This window comes from Phalangium opilio, unplaced genomic scaffold (assembly GCF_054372755.1).
Source record: "Phalangium opilio isolate 3A_F unplaced genomic scaffold, DU_Popi_V2 ptg000209l_1, whole genome shotgun sequence".
NCBI lineage: Eukaryota > Metazoa > Arthropoda > Arachnida > Opiliones > Phalangiidae > Phalangium > Phalangium opilio.
In genome coordinates this window covers 398,574-421,815 of record NW_028324217.1, presented here as the reverse complement: position 1 = coordinate 421,815, position 23,242 = coordinate 398,574, and the positions used below count along the sequence as shown (strand labels likewise).

Here is a 23,242-nt window from a genome sequence, read left to right as displayed (position 1 = left end):
ACCCAGTGCAATTTTCAACTTCGTAATGTGGTCGCGCTAAAATCGGTAAAAAGTCAATACAAATCAAACCAAGGCTTAGGACCGTCGACTCAAATTTCAATGGCGTCTCTTTAAAACTCTGAACCGGATTTTCAATATGAGGCGGAAGTCGCTTCATTTTCCACCGCTAGGGGTCTCTGTGCTGGGCGCGAACTTATGATGACGTAAAAGGTCCGAAAATAGGTTTATAGTTAGTTTTGGCTAATTGTCATACTTATGGTTATTATGTTACTTATGATAAAGCGTAATTGACTAGAGGTGAAGATATCCCGTAGGCGCCACATATAAAACCTTACGATATCGGACAAAGGCCGGGCTTTTTGCGCAGAATCCAACGCAATTAAACGCATTAAGACAATAGTTTGACCAGAATCAGGCAAATTTTGTTTACACACGTTCCAATAAACAACACAACGGTTTTCAATAAAATATCTCCTTAATTATTTCTTATGACGTCAAAAAATGTTTATTAACAACAAATTATTTTAATTATTATAGAAATGAAAGATGCGGGGTTGCCGGACACTTGGTTCCGGTTAATTCCCAACAGATCTTAGTTTAATAATTGGAAGCGCGACCTCTGGCTCCTCGACCTCCCTTTCCTTTTCTATTACTCGTGGCCCTTTCCTAAATTAAAAGATGACCAAGGCTTAATTAATTAATCCCTTCTTAATTAAAACAAGTTAATATTAATTACTAAATCTTTCCGGATTTTAGCAATCAGATCCTGACTAGCGGGTAAATATAGTTCCTGGATACGAATGGCGTCATTAAAGTTTTGGATGGCCTTGTCCTTTTTTTCCCATTTGACGTACAAATAGCCCAAGTACTGATAAACTCGCGCGATGCGCTGGTGGTTTTCACCGTAAACCTAAAAATCCTTAATTAATTTGACATTTAAAATCGGTGGACACGATAACTGTGGAACGGTTTAGGTCCGGCGTGACGCTAGAAATGTGGCAGGAATACTCGGAAAAATGGCGGACGGTAGTACCGACCGACTGCCATTTTTCCGAGTATTCCTCCTTCATTTCTAGCGTCCCACCGGACCCAAGTCGTTCCACAGTTAGCGTGTCCACCGATTTCCCTCAGGTTAAGCATTATCCTAAATAAAAATGACCCTTGCCTTCTTGTGTAATTCAATTGAGCTCAAAAACTGGCGTTCAGCGTCACCAAATTCGCACATTAAACTGAAGAGATTCCCCAAATTTCTCAAAGTATCCGAAATCTTTAAAATATTATTGCTAATCGTAATTAGTTCAGTCTAATTTGAGACTAATTAAGGTAATTACCTCGCGGAAATAGAGCTTGGCTTTAACAATATCCTCTTTGTAATTGCATTCGACAAGGATTTCTTCGGCTAACATGATATGTTCGTCGCATTCCTCTCGTTTTTTAATATCATAGTAATTGAGCGCGATGTCCGACGAGAGTCGGGCCGTTTCAGGATGGTCTAAACCCATGTGCTAAAAGAAAAAACGTCGTGCAAGTACCCTTCCCCCTTTTCAGGGACAAAGCCTAGGTAATTGTACCTCTTTGAGGATTTCCAAGGCTTCCAGCCTCAATTTCAAACTATCCTCTCGCTTCTTAAGAATTTCGTAACTACGCGCCAGTCGAGACAAAATGTGCGTCATCTAAAGAAACACTCGTAAATGGATGTTTGCTAACATCTCGGAGCTGATACGATAGTAATTACGGTATCAGGATGGGCATTGATAAAATCACCATCTTCAATTAGTTCGCGAGCGATTTCGTGTCCTTGTCCGATAGAACCTTCTACCGTAACCATCAAAATGGGATCGTTGTCGCTACAAAGTTGCGCTTCGGCCGAACATAATTGGGTTAGAGTCTTCAAATATTGAAGTTTCGACTCTGGACTCTGCGCGTGTTGACAATAAGAGAGATTGAGTGGAATATTTCGCGTCTAATGGCGTTTTAAATACCTTCTTCATAAGGTTGATGGCTTTAACGTAACATTCTTTGCTTTCTCGACCATTATAGTGCATTCGATAAAGATAGGCGGCCGTTTTGTACGCGTGAATGTACTAAAGTTCAAAGGGTTTAACGCCTTTTTAATGGATTTAATAGTTGGGATGGAAAGTTATTGAGGATTCCCTACCAATAAGCCTTCTTCGGTGCTCGGACACGAAGGCAAGGCATCAGGGTCACTATCTATCTTACGCAATAAGCGCATCCCTTCACTCTGATAACCACCGTAAGCCTCTTCGCTACTCGATTTGAAATTCCAATGGTCGGCTGCCAATTTCATCGCACACAAGGCCAATTGGAAATCGCTCTAAAAACATATTGGTCAAGACTCAAGAGCCGCCTGCATATGGCTTCCGATATCAATAATTTAATTTACTCTAGCAACTTTATTGGCTCGTTCGAGTATTTCGATTGCTTCTTCGTACTGTCCATTTTTATCATGGATTGTCGATAAAGTGACTAAAACAGGGAACTCCTAAAAGTTTTCGCATCGTTAACGATCACTTAAAGTTTGTTTCTGTCTCTATTCTTACATCTTTCCCGAATCTTTTTAGCTTCCTTTCTAAAAATTCTATGGCACCTTTACCGTCTTCTCGTTTGCTAATAAATCAATCCCCAATACGTAAAATTTAATAAAAAAAAACCCCCGTCCCCCATTTGGTAGTACTTACTTTAGAATTAGCACCAGATGGTCAGTGACAACGTGTCCTTCGAGAGAATCAAGTCCGAGTTGTTTCTCTATGTCTAAAACGATTTCTTCAAATATCTTACTCAATTCTTCAAGGTCGTGGTCTTTGAAAGTGTGAATCGCCGTTGTCACACGGTCACGAAGATCAGTATCCAAATTATCCAAAAAACCATCGTAAAATTCTTTGCAAACCATTTTGGCTATTTCAGTATTGTCAACGAATACTGAATTTCGCGACTTTTTCTTAACTGACAACTGATGCTTTTCGATTACGACAAATACACACTCGATCTAAAACGCCCACAAGTGCTCTTTGACAATTTTCCACGTAAAAACAAAACCAAAACTAAAAGTAAACATCGAAACGCGCCTATTTGACAACTTTGCAGAATAACGAGCAGCCAACGCGATCAAACGCGATAGTACAAGAAGGCGATTCATTTGATCTCGAACTGGACCGCACCGAAAGAAAACCATGCCTGACTTTTAATCTTTAGCGCGTTCAGTGCCACGATCGAATAAAACGAGAAAGCGGATAATACATCCTTGGCTACGTGTGTCCTATTTTGGCGCGCTTTTCGATGTATTGCAAGGTAAAACACTTCTACAGGCGCCCGTAGTAAATGGATGGGACCGCTTGACCCTTAAAGTTGTATTTACATAAAGCGTAATTGACTAGCGGTGAAGATATCCCTTAGGCGCCACTATAAAACCTTACGATATGGGAAATGCGCGTTTTGCGCTGAATCCAACGCAATTAAACGCATTAAGATAGATCGACCAGAATTAGGCATATTTTGTTTACACATGTGCCAATAAACAACACAACGGTTTTCAATAAAATATCTTCTTAATTTATTTTGTATCAATATAAAAATAGTTACATTGTTCTCTTTCATTATGGGAACTATGTTACAATAGGGCAATGAAACATTATGGACATTTGTTTATCCTCAGACCTTTTGAGGTGACAATAATTATCACGTGACTAGCAAACGTAAATAAACAAACAAAAAATCGATTAACGGCAATTTTTATCCTCAGACCTTTTGAGGCGACAATAATTATATCACATGACCAGTAAACGGAAATAAAAAAAAACCCGCGATGAAATGAGGTGGTTAGTTTCTTAGATTAAACGACGAAAGTTATCAAATCCCCAGTCTATTTTTTGACAAGTCTCTTGTAATTAGCGTAATTACGCGAAACATTCGTGAGCATACTCATACTTTGGGGCTGTGATTGAGATTGGGATTCTTGAGTTTCGGGTAAACTTGGCGGTGATCCTCTTACCGCTCTAATACTTTCCTGGGAGTCAAGGTCCGACTCGATGGACGATTGGGCCGTCTGATAACTGCTCTCCCCCGATTCTCCGTTGGTTTTTTTCAACTTGGCAAAATAATCCTCGATAGTCTTGAGTTTACTTTGAGGAAGATGCTTAAAAACTCTCGTTTTCCCTTGAATTTTAATGGCACCGCCCCTTTTTTTGGGTCGTTCCTCGTCATCATCATCTTCCGTCAAATCGACAAGTTCGATTTCTTCAACTTTGGCCCTTTTCTGACGACGAACGGTTAATGGTACGACTGCGTCCGCCCTTAAGTCAGCTTTCAATGGAACTAAAGGCACCAGTGGTCGAATCTCTTTTGATTTTTTGAGACGTTTCAAACGCGAAGGTTCTTTGTGACGCAAATCATTTCGTTCTTCGGTTAAATTTTGTTCAGATGATTCAGGGATGGTCTCGGTTTGGGAAGTCGTTTCCTGTTGAGGTTCAACGTATGCCGTTGAGGTTGAAGGCCTTGCAAGGTGTTCATAGGGATCGGTGAAGGCAATCAGTCTCGCAGGTGCTGTAGTAGCTTCCAAATTCCGTTCTTGTCGATGTTCACTGGTATTTACTAACACCGGTTGTTCGCGTCTCAAACTCTGCGTTACAGGACCAAGTTTAAAATGTATCCATCCTTCATCATCAACCTGACAGCTGCGCTTTGACGTCTTTGGTACGGGTTGCTTTGACATGTCACCAATGTCTTCAGTGCTGCGTTGGGGAAGAGTCGAAGATGACGGTGATTGGTGTCCGTTTTGTTCGGAATTTGACTGTTCATTTTCGATGGCGTTATTGCGTCCATAAAAATCAGCGACTGCTATTCCACGATCTTTAGTGGTAGACTCAGCTTGTGGTATAGATGAATGGGTTGTTTCCGCATTTCTTGTTGATTCCTGATTAGAGGACGTTGTGGAATCTGGTTTTTCGGCTACCCGCCTATCATTGGGCTCTTCCTGATTAGAAGATGTTGAGGAATGAGCTTTTTCGGCTACCCGACTATCATTGGGCTCTTTCTGCCGAGCGGATGTTGAAGAATCCGGTTCTTTGGCAACCTGATTTCCATTTCCATCTTCAACCGCTTCAGGTTCAAGCAGGGCCATCAGTATTTCTTCCTCTCCCAAGGAATCAATGGACTCCCTTGGTCGGGGCACTCTAGCCAACCTTTCCATGAGTCGCCTGGCATTTCTGTCCGTTTCTTGCACCTTCCTGATGGTTTCTTTCACAGTTAAGTAGTTCTTCTCTTTACCATACTTTATGACTACACCCTCCAATAAGACGATATCTCCCGGTTTGAAATTGACAATGTTGGCGGCCATATTGTCGAAGATAAAGAAATCGTGAGCGTAACCTTTGGCTCGAAAGGCGAGTTGATCATCCATACGTTTAGGATTATTGGGATTATCGAACTTGAATGGTTTGTGTTTTTTCAGGTCACGAACGGAACATTTTGTTCCGTCCCAAAAAAAGACGAAGGCCCTTTTTGAATTATTGGTCGTACCGTCGTTTAAAACGTGGTACCCAATCAACTGAGCTATGACGTCAGTTTCCATTCCATTTGCCAAAACCTTTGAAAAAGTAAACTCTTCTCCGGGTTCCTCGGGAAAAAGATCAACTTCGAATAATGCCCGAACTTTGTCATTGTCAGTAGGATGAAACGACGGGTTATCAGCGACAGTTACGCGATTGATATCGCCGTTAGCGGTTTTCGAATAAACAACAATTCTCTCAGGGACAGAGAGGTTGCATTCCAGCTTGCCATTGTAGATATGAACTTTGCAACAATGTACGCGAATAACATTGCCCACTTTCAATTCCGGATACGCTTTAGGTCCGATTTTTAAGGACAGAGTGGCGCAACTATTTGTATCATCCGTGATTTCGTAGGTTCGAAGTCCTCTTTCGATATTGAAGTATAGTTCCGCTTTAATAACAGCAAAAAAGTTCACGTACCTTTTTTTGCTATCGTCTAACACAGGGTCCCAGTTTTCGGCAACAACGCGCGTTTCTGCGATCGTTTTATACACGTAAGATGGTCTATTATTCGCCATAATAATTATTTTCAATAATAACTACGCTATCAGCAACTAAACGCATTGCCTTTGTCTACGAAATGGCGCCAAACTATAACGGAAACGGACACATGCTTTGAGCAGACGACAGATCTTTCAAAGTAACCGTCAGTTTAGTCACAGCCGACTCGATCACGCTTCTGGCTGCATGCGATATATGTGCCCGTCCAAAGAAATTTTTTACCAATGTAAAAGCGTGTACCAGGATTTTTCGGTCATCTTTTAACATGGTCGTCTATGGGAGGAAAACCGTTTTTTGGCCCTAATAAAAATTCATTAAAATTTTGATTGTGCGGGACAATAAAACTATAATAGACAAAATTTTGAAACTTTACACAAAAATAACAAACCTTATTTTGCACATCTCATTAAAATTTCAATTAATTTGAACCAGTATTTTCCAAATTAGGGCCAAAAAACAGTGTTCCTCCCATAGACGGCCGTGTTAAAAGCTGACTCCTTTGACTTTTTGGGTTAAAATGTGTGATACTCGTTTTGAGGCCGATTGAACGGGATTCTGTAGCGCGTACAGTCAAAAGCGTGATCGAGTCGGCTTTGTTCGGAGTAACCATACAATCATGGTTACTCTGAACACAGCCGAATCGATCACGCTTTTGTGTAAAGGAAAGATTTCGTGTTAAATAATAGTTAGTATTAGTAAACATTAGCAGCCATTTTAAATGTGTAAATGACAACATTTTTATTGTTAGTTACATAAAATTGTAATTAGAAACGACCTTGGGCAACAAAGGGTTAGGCCTTAACAAAAGTGGTTTGTTCTATTATTATATCCGCAGCGCCCATTGTTTAATTTCTACGGCGTCGCCATTTTGCACAGAGATTTTGGGCGATACAATTAAGCTACATTCCATGGTAGCGGTTTAAGTAAAGTTTTAAGTTAATAAGGGTTCTAATTCTAACAACGGCAAAACGGTTAGAAATTTGGTATAAAATACTATCAAAAAACAACCTTTACGATTAATACGTAGCACGTATGACGAAACGGTTAAAATTGATCCCACAGAAAGTGTTAATATCAGAATCAGTACAAAGGGTCAAAAAGTAGCGCTACGTAATTTAAAACGTGTTTAATTTTAACATATCACAACCGTAACATTAATTAGATTAATTAATATTATTCTCGCGGGGCGGGACGTCAAACACTTAACATGTTAACGGATAACAATAACCTTTGACCTACTTCTAGGGGTTGACTAATTTAATCGCGTACGTCGCATTTGGAGCCGAATAAACTACTTGCCGATTTGTAGCGTTTCTCCTTCTTGCTTTTTTTGATGATCGAATTTTCCGCATTGAACTGCGCGCGCGAAAAAAGAAAACCATTGAGTTTGTATGACGCTAAGCCTCGGCCATCTTCTCGAACAAGGCTTAGCGTTATACAAAGATGGCAGGCAGTCACTCTTCGTACTGGTTTTATTAATGAGAGACAACATTTAAGGGAGGCTTTTTAATTAAAACTAGTGTCACATCCTGGACGCTCAATTGGTCCAATTAGAACGGAGGGGGGGGGGCAGGGACTTCCGGTGGCGGCGTTAAGGAGGGGACACTGGCTTATAACTTCGGGGTCTAAGGGATGTTTACCTACCAGTACTCTGAGCGTTGGCTTTCGCCGATTTCAAGTTCTTAACGTGTTTGCTCAGAACTCGCTTATTAATTAAAATAAAATAAACAAACAAACAAACAAATTATTGACAGAGGTACAACTTAAGCAAGACATATTAAAAATAAAGATTTAATTAAGGCGAAAATTAAAATGTCTAAACGTTTGCCGCCATACAAATTTAAATTATTCCGTTACGCGTGTACTACTTTCAACTTAAAACCAATTAAGGCGAGAGAAGGCTATGAAAAAAGTGTAAGACTTACGAGGTCCTTTTCGATTTTGCGTAGAAGATCAAGGCTGCCGGGTAAATGTATATTTTGTACGGAAATGGCCTTATTGAGCCACTTCAAGGCTTGCTCCTTCTTCTCCCATCGAGTGTACAGGTTACCGAGTCGTCGATACACCTTCGATGTCTTTTGGTTTTCCTCTCCGTAAACCTAAGTGACTTTACCTTGAAATAAAATGGCGCCTCGATACTTTCAAACTATAATGACTGACCTTCTTGTGCAATTCCATCGAGATGAAGAACTCCTTTTCGGCGTTACTGTATTCCCCCATTAAGATGTACAGATTACCCAATAGTTTTAAGGTATCCGATATCTGAGGGATCGTTCAATGTTTAAGGCGGTTACCGGGACCCCGAGTGAAGATTAGTTCTTACTTGTCGGAAGTATCTTTTCGCTTTGTCCAAGTCTTCTTTGTATCCGCACGCGTCGAGAATTTCTTCCGACACCTTAATGTATTCGTCGCATTTTTCCCGTCTTCGAAGCAAGTAATAGTTTAAGGCGATGTCCGCCGCGATTCGAGCCGTTTCAGGATGATCTTTCCCCATGTGCTACAGGGACAAACAACCCTTAAAGCCAACCCTGAACTTGGTCCCAAACTGACCCCGAAATCGCTCGGAACTTGGTCCCAAATTGACCCCGAAATCGCTCGGAACATCGTCCCAATATGACCCCGAAATCGCTCCGAAGTTGGTCCCAATATGCCCCGTCCCGAGATGATGGTAATTGAAATGAAACCTTACCAATTTCATGAGGTCAAAAGTTTCGAGTCTCATGAAGACGCTTCGTTCGAGATCCTTTATGAGATCGCAACTATGAGCGAGTCGAGCGAAAATGAAAGACAACTGAAAAGGCAAGATTCTCATTGTCCTAAGCTCGGACAAAGCGGGGGGGGGTCAGGGGTCGGGCGTTAGCTTACGGAGTCAGGGTGAGCTTTAATGAATTCTTCTTGATCGGCCAAGGCGTGCGCGATCTCCATTCCTTCGTCGATCAAGGGTTTAACGGTACTGGGACTGTCCTTGGCTTTCACCAGACATAATTGAGCCAAACATTTTAAGTATTGCAGTTTCGATTCGGGACTCTAAACACCAAAAATGTCTCTTAAGTAACTTCTAGAGCTGGATGGGTACAAGTATTTGGGCGGACCTTTTTAATGAGTCGAATAGCTTTCTCGTAGCAATCGACGCTCTTCTTGTTCTTATCTTGAATGCGATAAACGTATCCCGCAGTTTTATAAACCGATATCAACTACGTAGTTCGGGAAAAAACAAAATACGTTATATCTACATGTAATGCAATTAAATGGCACGATGGTCGTTAATTATGTGCGGAATGTGAATAAAACAATGTGTTTTCGCGATACAAGCGTCTGGCGTGTTTTGTGGTGTATACATTTATAGCGTTTTGCACGTATTTAAACCATGGTACTCAACTGTGTAATCCAACTGTAACTCGATAAAGCGATTATCTGCCTGGCAGCCCAGCATCTGCAACATGGAATACATGATAGTTTCCCCGTGTTAACGATAAAAAACCTTGATTGACTGCGAACAATATTGCTAAAATTGTCTTGTAAAATTATTATTGTGTTTCGATTGTTTTCCTAAACGTGTTTCGAGTGATTTTTTATGTGTTTTGATGTTTCGTTACATGTGTTTTGTGTTACAATGTGAAGTACGGACGACCGTTGAAGAATTCGCATGAACATCTTAACACTTACCATCATGCCTTTCTCGGTGCAGGGCGCGTCAACCGTTGTTAATTTGGATTCTAGTTCCTTCAGTAGATTTATGCCTTTGACTTGATATCCGTAAGCCGCGGGGCTTTCCGACTTGACGTTCCAATGATCGGCCGCCAATTTCAGAAAGAGCAAAGCGTTCTTCAGTTCCGTCTACGTCCAGACCAACACAAGAACAACAAGAGGAAGTGGGGAGGGGGGCACCGTCATTTACGGCGTACGTGTCTAGACAACGTGAATAGCTCGGTGGTCTACTTACATCCGCGGATTTCTTGGCTCTTTCCAGAATCTCGATCGATTCCCTGAAATGCCCGTTTTTATCGTGTACCGTAGCCATCGAAATCAACGTGTGAAATTCCTTTAGACGTGAACCCGATGGAATATTGTTAAGACTAAGTCCGATTGAATGAATATGCTATTATCTATTTAGGTAGGGCTTACATCATGTCCGATTCTTGCCAATTTCCGGTTCAGGAACTCTATGGCACACGCCTTGTCCTCTTTTTTGCTTTGAAAACCGAAATAATTCCATTTCATTACACGTACGCTTATTGTTCAGGGTGGAACGTAAAAGTGGCGCGTTTATTTTGAGTATAACCATAAGTTTATAAGTGATACGTTCTTTCCATAAGTATGACACTACCCAAGTTCGTATTGTTAGAGAGTTCGAGAAGGAGAACGACGGAAGCGAGTCAATTGAAGTCCTACACTCGGTGGTGGTTAATATTGCGGGACTTCCATCTAGGTCCTATTTAGTCTATAATAAGCCCTTTACCCTGTATCTATGACCTATACCTCACTCATTTCATGACAAGCTCCAGTTTCTAAGTTACCAGTGACAAATTTATGGAACGGAAAATATATCATACGAACTTATGGGTAAAACGTAGCTATACCACCGACGGATTACCAATCATTATGATAAATGTCAGACATGCTGCGTTTAAATCTAAAAATAAGAGCGACGTACGCGTCTGATTTCTGGACTACAACTCAAAAGCAGTGTTCCACCTGAACGTGTATTTTTTCTAATTCAATTTGATGGTAAGTTGAAGCCCTACTCTTTGCCCCGGCATCACTACCTTCGACTAGTTAATGGCTAAAGGCGCCGCGGACTAAAGTACCGTTCCGTTCGCGATAAAAAATGATTGCGTTTACTTACTTCAATAGAAGAGCGAGATGTCTGACGACAATGTGTCCGATAAAGGAATCGATTCCGTGCTTTTCCTCGATATTGAGCGCGATTTCTTCGAATATTTTCGTCAATTCGACTAAATCGTGGTTCTGAAAGCCGTGAATGGCTTCAGTCACCCGTTCTTGCATAGACTCCTCCAGACTGTCCAGGAAACCATCGTAAAACTCTTTGCACACCACGACCATTCTAACCCAAAAAGAAGGAAAAACCAACCACCCCCTGCAATTATCAATTGACCCTTAACGCCAAATCACGATTACGCGCAGGACAAATTGAGCGAACCCAAATTGAATATTGACGTCTTATCCGCCCTAAGCCTAACCCGAGGATAATTTATTCAAGACACCTTGAACGCGCAAGCTTTACACGTAACGCTTCTTAAGAAGAGGAACAACTTACCCGAAGGAGCGAGTGAGTGCTCGAGTTCCGAATGATCTCGAAAGTTCCCTTTTAGTGCGGTCGCGTACCGTTTGACCCCCTCCTATTCAATTTTATTTAGGTTAAGAACTTTGCGGAGAAAAGAGATCGACGATAAAAAAAACCGTAAACAATTTTTTCCGTCAAAGCGGAAATCGTAACGCGATTAGAATTCCAATTACCAATTTCTTTCAAAGAAGGTAGACGCGGCGGAATAGCGCTTTATTTCATGGCGCACGCAACAGTGTTGTTCTTAGCAATTTTGGGAATGTACTTTTCTCAACTCTAAAACGTACTTTTCCAGAAAAAGGGGGGGAAAACGTACTTTTAACTTTAACCCCCCTCCGAAACGCTTAGCGCGCCATCTAAGATACAAAATATCTTAAATATAATTATAAGATTATTTTTTATATTAATTTATGGAATATTATTTATTTTATTCTAATAATATAATCCATATTAATTAAAGCCAAGTAATTAAAACTAAATAAACCACGGGAACATCAAAAGTCTCAAGCGTTAATGAATGCTTAACCTCTCTACTCCGATAGCAGTAGCACGTTTAGTCGTTTCCCCCGGACCCCCACTCAAGTTTAGCGCCACTCTGGAAAAAAAACTCCAGGGAAAGGGTTCAAAGGGTACAAAAGAACGATGGGTGATTGGCTCATTTTTCCATTTGGCTTTTTTGCTGTGCGTAGAGACTTATTTTTTTTAAAAAAGAAAGTGAGTTGAAAAATAAAACAAGGTGTCCGCCAGATTAAGTTCGTCCAAAAAAAGAATCAACTTTTTTAAATACTAAGAGATTAATTTCCTCGTCGTTATTCAAAAAAGTGCAAAATCGTCCCCCAAAAAAATTAAAATATACTTCCCATTCTAGAAATTCCATAAAGTACTAAATAACCTACCAAAAATACAAAATGTATTTTTCGTACTCGAAATTTGAAAATGTACTAAAAAAGTACATTTGTACTACCAAGAACAACACTGGCACGCAACGCCAACGCAACCCGGTAACTGTCCGCGTCGCCAAGGAGGAACGGCAAGTAAGAAGGCTCATCGGGGCTTACAGAGAGATGAAAAAAAAATACACCACAACCGTACTGGTCGATAATCGATTTAGAAATGAATTATATAACAAAGGGGTTCCGGTTTACGGCGCCATCTTACAAACGCGTCATGCATTGAAAAAAAGGGACGGGACCTTGCGGATCAATAAGCCAATGAATGATTTAACAAAGGCGTTCGCTTTAAAGCGCCATCTTACAACCGTGGCCTTCCCGTTCATTAATAAGATTAAATTAAAATAATTATGTCGAACCCGCTTTCAATGATAGGCCTAATTCTTCTAATCTTAATTTAAGAATTATTTTAAAGCTCTACACCGGAAACGTTGGAGTCCGACCCAAGTACTTACCTTTCATCTTCTCTCGATCAGTACTTACCTTTATAGATTATCATCCGGGACTTTAGCCCATTATTGAATTACGATTAATAAGAACTAAATTTAACATTTATTGAAACAAGGACACAATTAGTTTAGTTTCTATATTTATAAAAGGCAGCGACGGCCGCGTCCTCGTGTTGGCATTTGATCAAGACATCGCGGAACTTATCCAAGAGTGTCCATAATTGCGATCGCCTCAGGTTCTCGCGATACATAATCTCCTCCAAGTGATGTTGACCTTTGAAATAGACGGCCAACCTGAAATTAAATTAAAAATCTCCAGACGTTATTCCTGGATAAGCCTTGTCAGAATGCATGGGCATTCTAACCTGGCGAAAAGTCTCAAGTCATCTAGGTTAAGAGCGTCGGGTATTTTCATGATACATTCTCGTTCTTTGGCCGTCAAGGAATGCGACAAAATACTGCTCATCATGACTTGAGGCGACGATTTAATTTCGGAAGCCACCGATTCCGGCGTTTCGCTGACGCTCGTCACGGTTTCCAACATTCTCTCCGGAGCGTCAATGTTGCCGGGCAGAAACTCCTCGCTAGATACTGAACTTCCGAGCTCCGACTGGTACGAGGTTGTCGTCTCCTCGTTCGTTTCTTCCGTAGCTTGAAGAACTAACGGAGCGAAAATTCAATTGGTTCCGGAGAGGAGGCGACGAGGAATGGTAAGAATGGTTGACGCATCTTACCAGTACTAGTGACGGAAGCGGCCGAAGTAACGTCCTCGGTCGTTTCCAAATCGGGGGAATGATCAGTTTCCCCAAAGAGCGAACAAGGCTCGGCAGTCGTCACCAAATAGACGTAGGTGTGCAGTTGGACCAATAAACGATGTTGCAGCATCCAGACGATCATCCTGATTTGCGTCACCTAATGACGTACGTCAACACCATCAATGGTTGATAAGCGTCAAAGATGGTAAATGATGACACACACCTGTTCTTGAGGCATATGAACGGGACAATGAGGTCGCGTCAAATTGCTGAGTGAAATCGGCAATGAGAACTCTGATAGAACTCCCAACAAATTATAACCAGGGAATTTATCAGAAAAGACGTCAACCAATGGAGAATTTCTATTTCGGAAAATGAATTTGTTCTAGTGCGAATGGGACTCGTCTCTGTTTAGGGGGAAAGATACTAACACGGAAGTTGAGGCGATGTGAGATATGTAATACACGTTTGTCTCACAAAGTGGATATATAACAGTGGCTTTGGCCCAGTAGATAAGATGTCCCGCTAATTGGAAAACCTGCGTCAAGGTTAGGTCAGCGTCGGCCGACAGCGTTTGAAGACTTTTCAAAGGCTTAATGATTTGAATTAATCTGACTAGAGCCGGAGACGCGTCTTGGGGGAGACTTTCAATCAATTCTTTTTGGTCAACAAGTAACAATAGTCCGTGGTAAGGCCTACGCGAGACAATTACAATAACCTCTCTAAGTTCCTACCATCATGGAAAACTATCAATTACAAACAGACCTTAAGGCTTGAAGACAAGCCTGAACCGCGTCAGGCTGCGAAAGAATAATTAAACAAAGGCTTAAAACTTTAGCCGTAGTTAGGGAAAGAAAAATTGAACTCTGACCCCAATTGAAAAGTTGTTACTGTGAATTCTGTGAACTTTGTGAGGCAAACAAAAACTGACTTCGATCCATTTTTGAATCTCTAAATGAACGACTCCACTCGAAGTCAAACTAAAATTGAATAATTAGCTAATTTGTGACGCCAAGGCTTAATGACTAAGCATTATATTTCATAATTCTAACTCATCAAAGGCCGTTTTGAGATCGCTAGCCAATCGAGAACGCTCCAAAATCCATTTGTAAGGGGATTCAGCCTCCGCTAGAATTAATTTAAACTTAATGGGGATTCGAGATCGAAATTAAGTAATTAAGGGGATATTATACATTCTGGTTGGGTAGCTACTTCATCGTGAATACTAATCATCAATCTGGCTTGCGAAGAAAGATAGGAACATCGTTTTTCCTCGTGTTTTAAAGCGATTGATAGACGATAAGTAAAGTCGTGGTAACATTTGACCACGTCGTAATTCGCGTCAGCCTAAATTTAAACCTCGATTCCAGGAATATTTTCAAAGAAGAGAGATAGGCCTAGGAGTTGATTATAATTTTTACCTTTAAGGCAAAGACAATATTAAACATGAATATTGAAGAGGTATCTCTCATTGTAGGAGAAGACAATTGAGTCGGGTGACCCACAAATCTAACATCATTAACTTTAAGCTCAAATTTTTGGCCACATAAATCAGGTTTAACCGCGAACAAATTAGACAAAACTTTGTCGCTAAATCTAATGAATTATAATTAATTAATATTAAGGTTAAGCGCGGCAGTTAATATAGGTCTTAATTACCCCGTTAATTTATTGTCATTAATTTCGGTTGTTCCAGAAACGGTTCTAAATAAAGCAATGTAAAGAATTCCATCCATGCACGTTCGATAAATTGAAACTATGAATTGAAAAGTTATTTTACCTGGGAGAATTTAACGGATCTTCGGAGACCGTTAAGGCGTAAGGTGACTTGTGCTTTTCTACAAATTAACAGTAATTAACCTTTTAATTTTCGTTTAACTGGAATTTTCACGGTACAAGTGCTTGTTAAGCCTTGGAATGTCATACTTCGACAGTGGAAATCTCTGGTGTCTTCGTACGCGAAAGGGTACCGAAACAAGAGCCGATCGCCTTTACTACCCGATTTAACGAGAAAAACCGCTAAAGGACTCGTATTATCCGCCACTTTTTGATTCTTTTTAATCATTTTAACTTAATTTTACTCATACGTCACTTTCCTGTGAGGAAAAACCGGCACGATTGAGCGGAAAAAAGGGTACAACGTAGCGGTAGCGCTAGCAGACGCTTTACGGAAAGAAGAGCGGAGCTGGGATCATAGCCAACTCAATCACGCACACACAAACATAAAACGCATGAAGTCTCCATTTTTATATGTACTTTTTATGTAAATAAAAAAGCCATCGGTATGAGCACGAGATCGAGTGGGCCAAAACATTTCTAGTATCTAGTTTATGATGATTGTTTATCCTAATTTTAAGAATCGTCTGCATACGATTATTCCAGGCCCAAGGCTTAGCTCCATTCCATTTTTCCTTATTATTATTACGAATTATTCGAGTTTAAACTATAATTAAATATCCCCGTAATGTCTCGGTCATCTATTGAAAGCGGAAGGAATGATTTTCTTGGCCAATACAAAACTATTTCTAATAAGTTGAAAAAGTAAGGTTGGCGTTGATATTACGGTCAGGGTTGCAATAATATCTCTATTATTATAGGAGATTCTTGCGAAAACCTAATGTGGCTGAAGCCAGCGAACAATTCAGTACGTCCGTAAAAACTGTACGCTCCATAAATAACCCCAAATACAATATAATCCTTTAAAGGTATCCTAACAAAAGAACTACAACGTCAAGAATGTCCACACTACGCGGCATTCTGTTGTTTAGCTGTCGCCCGATGTGAGCATACATTGGGAAATTCCGTGGGAGAGACGCAAGCTTTAGTTCAAAGCGCTCGTCTATTTTTGGAAGCCGAGCGACAGAACCATTTGCTTCATTGTCCCAGTTTTGGGGAGCACTTAAACGCCTCCATTAGTTGTTATTCTCACGGAATAAAGAGTCTTTTGGAGCAGAAACAGAACTCCTTAGCCGCGGCCCTCTGTCTGGAATTGGGGGAAGCTTTAACGTGGTTGGGACGCGACTCGGACGCCGTTCAACATTTTCAGAAAGCGGCTGATTTGCAAAGCCAAGTAATCCACAGTCCCCCCCCCCATGCGTGTGACAAGGCTTAGCTTGCAACTCGCGTCGTCTGCTTCAAATCGAAAGGTGTCTTTGAAACAGACGACGCATTATTTTGACGCGATAAGCCTTGTCAGACGCATTGGCCTTTTTTCCACCCTTCTGACATTTTTTGGGTGGTTCATTTTCTATCTATATAAGTGTCCCTTGAATCACGTGACCGCTTTGGACAAGGTCGCCTCTTGCAAATTGGATATTGGTAAAAACCTTTAAAGGGTAATTATGCTATAGCGCCATCTATAATCGCGCTCGTCTACCAATTTATAGGGGATTTTGACGGAGCCTTGACGGTTTTGACGCGCATTATTGTAATTGCGCAAGAGAAAGGTTGGGTCCCCGATTACCGCATTCATATAGGCTATCCCATTCTAAGCTACTTTATATATCTTTGGCGACAGTGTCCGAAATAAATGGTCGAGCTGTTGGAATATTTGGTTCTATTTTGGCCGACACCGAAGTTACTTTACTCCTTGTCCTTCTTTACCTCAAAGTTCGTCCGTTAATTAACAAATTAATTACGTTAATTACCGAGTAATTAATAACTGTCAATTATCCATAGCCCCCTCCTCAAAAACTGAGCATCGAACAGAGCAAATTCCTGGAGAAATTTGAATCAGGAACTTACGACCCTGATAACTCTTGTAATTAAACTTAACCCTATCGTGGTAATTAATTACCAACCGCTAATTAATCGTTTTACACATTTTGCAGTTAATTATTTGAGTGAAGATTTGGTTCTATTACTTCAATCTTTGATTGTAAGTCGCGGCGGTGGCGTCCCATTAAAAGAAATACTTACTTGAAGTTGAACACGCGCCTCTTGACCTTTTAACCTTTACCCTTTCTTAGATGGCTTGCCATTCCAGGGAAGTTGACATTCTGAAAGCTCTGCAGAAAGATCTATGGTAAGTAATTGAAGTCCTAAGTTGGTAATTGAAGTCCTAAGTTGGTAATTGAAGTCCTAAGTTGGTAATTAAAGTCCTAAGTTGTCAATTAAAGTCCTAAGTTGTCAATTAAAGTCCTAAGTTGTCAATTAAAGTCCTAAGTTGTCAATTAAAGTCCTAAGTTGTCAATTAAAGTCCTAAGTTGGCAATTAAAGTCCTAAGTTGGTAATTAAAGTCCTAAGTTGGTAATTAAAGTCCTAAGTTGGTCATTAAAGTCCTAAGTTGGTAATTAAAGTCCTAAGTTGGTAATTGAAGTCCTAAGTTGGTAATTAAAGTCCTAAGTTGGTAATTAAAGTCCTAAGTTGGTCATTAAAGTCCTAAGTTGGTAATTAAAGTCCTAAGTTGGTAATTAAAGTCCTAAGTTGGTAATTAAAGTCCTAAGTTGGTAATTAAAGTCCTAAGTTGGTCATTAAAGTCCTAAGTTGGTCATTAAAGTCCTAAGTTGGTCATTAAAGTCCTAAGTTGGTCATTAAAGTCCTAAGTTGGTAATTGAAGTCCTAAGTTGGTAATTAAAGTCCTAAGTTGTTAATTAAAGTCCTAAGTTGTTAATTAAAGTCCTAAGTTGGTAATTAAAGTCCTAATTACCAACCAAAGTTACTCGGAAATAATTAAATATTTTTTTCAGGCCCTTATTATCTGCCCAACAAAATACATTGTTGCATAAAGTTTACGCAAGATTGGTCGAAAATGCTTCCTAAAATTGCCACAAATCTTCTTCAATCTAAACTTCGATGTATTAATAAAATTGTATTCAATTGCTTGTGCAATTATTGCGTCGTTTGTCTCCTTGATTAATTTTAATTTTAATTTGAAAGCAATTCCGCAATAAATATGATAACTGTATTATAAGTATTTAATTAATTAATTAATATATCACACACTCTAAAATAACATGGTTAATTAATTAAATACAGTTTAAAGTAACGCAATTACACAACAGTACGTCATGGACACCGGGGAATTAATTAACAAATACTGATTGGGCTTGGCACCCGATGTTAATTCCCTATAGGCCTTAATTAATACGTTAAAAGGTAAAGGGGCTGCAATTACTCTAATTAATTAATTAATAATATTATATTAAATATTAAAAATGACCGTTAATTAATTAATTAAATAATACTGGTTAATGATAATGAGACTTAAAACCTAAATTGAAACTAAAATAACAACTCTCCGTGAATTGTGCCAATTAACAAACTTAATGACTATACGGTAACTTTTAAGTTTGGCACAAACCTAGATTACGTCTATTTATGTCTATTTTTCGTTGGAAGGAATAAGGTAGTCACGTGACCGCAACAGGAAGAAGGTTGGAGTAAAAGAGATAGGAGGATAGTGTATTATGAATATGACTTAGCGTGTCACGAGTATTTCGTCAGTTAATAACTACAACTGCTTTAAGTGTTAATTATGCGTGGGAACACTGGCGTAATTGGAAATTCCCTATCTCTAATTATTAAATATAATCTTATAGACCTATATAGTTAATTACAACCTTGGAAGGGACCCGATTCTATAGAAAAACCGGTTAAATTCGGACCCTTTGTAAGATTGTAACGGAGCTGAAACACTAACCGCTGCTGCTGCTGTTGCAATAAGGCATTTATAGTGATCGAGTGAGAGAGATAATTTCAAGCCGATATTCGTGTTAAGCCTAATTACTAATTACCGGGACCTATTCCGTTTTCAGGACGTCTACTTTTTTGCCACCACCGCTACCGTATCCCAGTTTCTTTCTGATCAGGATGGCGGATCTGCCCAATAGGAAGAAAGCTATGACGGCCAAATGACCGCAAAAGTAAATGCTCTTCCAATAGTAAAAGGTTTTGTCGATGCGTAACAAGATAAAGGCCACGCCCATGTAGGCGAACGATTGCATTTTGAAGACCCACCACAGCCAATCGAATAAGTATCTGATGACCAAAGGGGCTCCTTTACGGAAACCTTTCTCCATTTCCACTTCGGCCATCAAGAAGAAGGGGGCGCTCATAAGGCATAAGTAATAGCCGGGATGAACGCCGTGCCAAAATGAACTGATTAACATCGTCAACACCATCCTGTCAAAATTTTAAATCACGTTTCAGACCTACTCTGATCCCCGCGACGACCCCACTACGTTCCACGCGACGACCTCACTAAGTTCCACGCGACGACCCCACGAAGTTCGACGCGACGACCCCACGAAGTTCGACGCGACGACCCCACGAAGTTCGACGCGACGACCCCACGACGTTCCTCGCGACGACCCCACGAAGTTCGACGCGACGACCCCACGACGTTCCTCGCGACGACCCTACTAAGTTCGACGCGACGACCCTACTAAGTACGACGCGACGACCCTACTAAGTTCGACGCGACGACCCCACTAAGTTGTCCGCGACGACCCTACTAAGTTCGCCTTGACGACCCTACTAAGTTCTCCGCGACGACCCCACTAAGTTCTCCGCGATGACCCTACTAAGTTCTCCGCGATGACCCTACTAAGTTCGCCTTGACGACCCTACTAAGTTCGCCTTGACGACCCTACTAAGTTGTCCGCGACGACCCCACTAAGTTCCCCGCGATGACCCTACTCTGTTCCAGTTTTGAACACGTTTAGACTTATTTCCCCCACACTTTAGATCCATCTTTTTCAAGGTAACCCCATCTTAGCACCTGCAAAGGAAACAAACTGTATACATACCTAACATTTTTGGAATAGGGAAGTTGTTTATAGATGAAGACGGCCAACCAAAATTGAACCGTTTTATTCCAACTTCTGATTCCATCTCGAATCAATGGCTTGAACTCGCTTCCATATTCCTGAATATTATGAACAGTTTCGTAACTGTACTTTGCCGTCTCCCATTTCTCGGGATCGGACGTACTGAACGAAACGAACGCCAAAAAACCCAATTAACATAAACCCACTTGACGGCGTTCCCATCAACGATGGTTCTTACAAGGCAGCGAGCGCTTTCAGATCCGTGGGTCCGGCTCCGGCTTCCGGTTTACTGGACTCCGGATAAATACCCAATCCAGCCATGATACAGACACATTCCCCCAAAATAAAACCGGTGTAGATTCTCATGCGAAAATTGAAGAAAATGGGGGTCATGTATAAAACACGATGCCAAAACGGCGATTCCATGATTTCTTCGGAGACCAGGTACTAAAGGTAAAGCCAATGGTCAACGCGTCATATCACCAGACCCCGGGGGGGGGGGGGTGTTAAGCAATCGTACCTCAATGGGGAAGAAAAATTGCGAGATCAAATACATCAGAATATAAAACGGAATGACTAGAATGCGTTTCTTTAAGAACAACAGACAATGACTAGAGATGTGACTTTGATAGGGTGCGTTAACGGCATCCCAATATGTCTGGTATTTAAAATAGGGACCTGATATTGTCGAAAGAACATTAAAATTAGCTTGGCTACTAATTACCAGGCTGTTGTAATTAAATAATTAATTACCAATGAGTATTCCAGCGTAACAAAACGCGTAATTGAATATATCCAAGAAGGATAATTTCAACACTCGATAAGTCTCAACTTTTTCCTTACTTTGTCTCCAAGACTGATTGGCTTCAAAAGCTAAACCAACCATCTAATAAAACGTAAGATTCGTCTTACCAACGTGGATTTGAAGCGTTTTTTCAAGTAATTACGGGTTTATTGAACTATTTTCTAAGGTTACCTTGAGGGTGAGTATCATTTGAACCGCGTTAGTATGGGTAGGTGGTGCTTCAAATCCCAAATAATGAATCATACGAAATACAGCCAAGTAAGAGAATCCAAATGCAAAACTAACTACGTGACAATATCTAAGAGATTAAACCACGGATTATAAAACTACCACCACCACTAGATGTTTCTCACTAATTACTAAGTCTAGGTTGAATTAACGGACATTTCGCGTTTGATTCGTTACTCCGCGTCAGAGAGTTAAATAGCAAAGGGTTAACTTACCTTTTGTTGCAACATAATACGATGAAAGCGTTGACAACGGTCAGAATTAAAGGATGTATTATATGAATTCCCGATACGATGAGAGTTAAAATTAATCCGATTACCGTACTGCGAAACTGTTTCACATTGGGATCTTTAATCCTTTGAACGTGATAACCGATCCCCACGGATAATAACAGCAAGGAAACGTAAATAATATCGTCGAGTAACATTTTAATTTATTTAATTTTGCCTTTTCCCACTAATTAATCTAGTTTTTCTCGTGTCAGGGTATCATCGTCTCCCCGCTAGTGTCCGAAAAACTTACTTGACTGACTGTAGCAGGCAGTGTAGCAGACAACGAAACCTAGAGATTTTAGGTTTAGGTAGGAAAAAAGGGCTGTAAAAAAGTAATATTTTCGAACAGATTTGTACAAATAATTAAATTATTTAGAGAAATTCAGAAGGTCGGGAACAGTTCCTAAACCCAATCTTAATTGATATTAATTAATACTGATTATTATAAGTGCCGAAATTAAAATAGTTAACATCAGTATATTCCGTGAAAGAATTTCCGCGCGTGGCGTCGACGGAATTTGGTTTTTCCGCGACTGTCGTTGTGGTGGTAGTGGACTTACTCTTTCGCGTTTTATCTTTAGAGTGAGTTCGCATGTGCACTGTTAAATTGTATTTTTGACTGAAGCGATTTCCACAGACTTGGCATTGATGAGGCCTTTGTCCCGTATGCGTCAATAAATGAAGGTTAAGCGAAAATAGTCGCGGAAAAGCTTTTCCACAAACCTCGCATTTGTAAGGCTTATAGTGAGTATGCGTTATGGAATGCTTCAACAAGGCGGAATTTTGTTTGAAAGCCTTCCCGCAAATGACGCATAGGAACGACCTGAGATTAGTATGAATGACGCAATGCGCCTCCAGTGTCGATTTTCGCGTGAATCCTTTTCCACAGGTTGAGCAGACGAAAGGTTTTTCGCCCGTGTGTTTCCGTTTGTGAATGTTCAGATATCCAGTCTGCGTAAATTCTTTTCCGCAGATTTCGCACATGACTAACCTCCTGGGTCCGCCAGTGTGCATTAACATGTGACGTTTTAGATGGTACTGCGATTAGAAAACACATTTAATTGTCGGCCTAAACTCTAAAACATGTTCTGTAGATTTCCACACTAAATAAAAATGCTAAACCCGGGTAATTAACATTCGACTTTAATTGAAGTCGAGTAACGAAAATTAGAGAATTGAGCTCTCTCTTTAATGAAACGTCGTTCATTTTTAGAGCTCTGTTGAATTTTATTCGAAAATCGTAATAACTTTAGGGTCTCTCTTAATGGTAATCAAAACGATACTGTCTCAATAAGGACTGAAGTAACAATTGTGGTCTAATATTGAGGATAGTTGGAAGTGTTTGAATCTACTGGAATATAAAACTCCGATTCCCCTAATTGAAAATATTCTTGTCCAGCCGTTGGAACTGATTCCACGACAACCCTTTCATTTTTCTGTTTCCGTTTTGCGGCATGTCCGTCGTCCTTATTATGAATCTTCATATGCGACAACATGGTGGTCCTGGTTTTGAAAGCTTTACCGCAGACGAAACACGCGTGAGGTCTATTGTCCGTATGAACGACGTAATGTACTTCCAAATTGGATTTGCGAGTAAAGGCCCTTCCGCATATATTACACAGATAGGCCTTTAACCCTTT

At 40.4% G+C, this 23,242-nt stretch overlaps 5 protein-coding genes across 8 annotated transcripts; 1 reads left to right on the top strand and 4 right to left on the bottom strand.

The window, feature by feature from the left end:
• Nucleotides 1–456: 456 nt before the first annotated feature.
• Nucleotides 457–3,132, bottom strand: LOC149618092 (uncharacterized). Its single transcript, XM_089855165.1, has 11 exons — nucleotides 2,700–3,132; nucleotides 2,562–2,628; nucleotides 2,405–2,503; nucleotides 2,159–2,335; nucleotides 1,983–2,084; nucleotides 1,736–1,918; nucleotides 1,572–1,673; nucleotides 1,332–1,505; nucleotides 1,166–1,267; nucleotides 737–910; nucleotides 457–666 (listed from the first exon to the last, which is right to left on the bottom strand). Exons 1-11 carry the CDS (start codon nucleotides 2,909–2,911, stop codon nucleotides 598–600), a joined length of 1,461 nt encoding a protein of 486 aa, XP_089711291.1. The 5' UTR covers nucleotides 2,912–3,132; the 3' UTR covers nucleotides 457–597.
• A 3,648-nt stretch (nucleotides 3,133–6,780) lies between these two features.
• LOC149618091 (uncharacterized) lies at nucleotides 6,781–11,601 on the bottom strand. 3 transcript variants are annotated; one of them, XM_089854828.1, is made up of 14 exons: nucleotides 11,347–11,601; nucleotides 10,915–11,133; nucleotides 10,194–10,260; nucleotides 10,012–10,110; nucleotides 9,735–9,905; nucleotides 9,448–9,501; nucleotides 9,161–9,262; nucleotides 8,934–9,095; nucleotides 8,758–8,859; nucleotides 8,392–8,565; nucleotides 8,229–8,330; nucleotides 7,994–8,167; nucleotides 7,713–7,773; nucleotides 6,781–7,424 (listed from the first exon to the last, which is right to left on the bottom strand). In XM_089854828.1, exons 2-14 carry the CDS (start codon nucleotides 11,130–11,132, stop codon nucleotides 7,360–7,362), a joined length of 1,551 nt encoding a protein of 516 aa, XP_089710954.1. In that variant the 5' UTR covers nucleotide 11,133; nucleotides 11,347–11,601; the 3' UTR covers nucleotides 6,781–7,359. The 3 variants fall into 3 exon arrangements, with proteins under 3 accessions (XP_089710954.1, XP_089710955.1, XP_089710956.1); XM_089854829.1 differs by lacking the exon at nucleotides 7,713–7,773; XM_089854830.1 differs by lacking the exon at nucleotides 9,448–9,501.
• Nucleotides 11,602–12,858: 1,257 nt separating this feature from the next.
• On the bottom strand, nucleotides 12,859–15,689 carry Nprl3 (GATOR complex protein Nprl3). Its single transcript, XM_089854139.1, has 13 exons — nucleotides 15,454–15,689; nucleotides 15,308–15,365; nucleotides 15,187–15,231; nucleotides 14,949–15,123; nucleotides 14,721–14,874; nucleotides 14,580–14,655; nucleotides 14,399–14,507; nucleotides 14,293–14,327; nucleotides 13,959–14,222; nucleotides 13,751–13,889; nucleotides 13,507–13,684; nucleotides 13,138–13,432; nucleotides 12,859–13,066 (listed from the first exon to the last, which is right to left on the bottom strand). Exons 1-13 carry the CDS (start codon nucleotides 15,590–15,592, stop codon nucleotides 12,901–12,903), a joined length of 1,833 nt encoding a protein of 610 aa, XP_089710265.1. The 5' UTR covers nucleotides 15,593–15,689; the 3' UTR covers nucleotides 12,859–12,900.
• Nucleotides 15,690–15,869: 180 nt separating this feature from the next.
• Hap40 (Huntingtin-associated protein 40 kDa) lies at nucleotides 15,870–18,357 on the top strand. Its single transcript, XM_089854143.1, has 10 exons — nucleotides 15,870–16,068; nucleotides 16,125–16,171; nucleotides 16,233–16,597; nucleotides 16,788–16,845; nucleotides 16,914–16,973; nucleotides 17,045–17,136; nucleotides 17,206–17,287; nucleotides 17,358–17,404; nucleotides 17,496–17,551; nucleotides 18,216–18,357. Exons 1-10 carry the CDS (start codon nucleotides 15,992–15,994, stop codon nucleotides 18,286–18,288), a joined length of 957 nt encoding a protein of 318 aa, XP_089710269.1. The 5' UTR covers nucleotides 15,870–15,991; the 3' UTR covers nucleotides 18,289–18,357.
• Nucleotides 18,358–18,420: 63 nt separating this feature from the next.
• frj (membrane bound O-acyltransferase domain containing farjavit) lies at nucleotides 18,421–22,031 on the bottom strand. 2 transcript variants are annotated; one of them, XM_089854140.1, is made up of 7 exons: nucleotides 21,546–22,031; nucleotides 21,274–21,400; nucleotides 21,051–21,183; nucleotides 20,818–20,975; nucleotides 20,536–20,744; nucleotides 20,277–20,459; nucleotides 18,421–19,650 (listed from the first exon to the last, which is right to left on the bottom strand). In XM_089854140.1, the coding sequence occupies exons 1-7, from the start codon at nucleotides 21,755–21,757 to the stop codon at nucleotides 19,269–19,271; spliced, it is 1,404 nt and encodes a 467-aa protein (XP_089710266.1). In that variant the 5' UTR covers nucleotides 21,758–22,031; the 3' UTR covers nucleotides 18,421–19,268. The 2 variants fall into 2 exon arrangements, with proteins under 2 accessions (XP_089710266.1, XP_089710267.1); XM_089854141.1 differs by lacking the exon at nucleotides 21,274–21,400 and having other exon boundaries at nucleotides 21,546–21,707.
• Nucleotides 22,032–23,242: the final 1,211 nt, after the last annotated feature.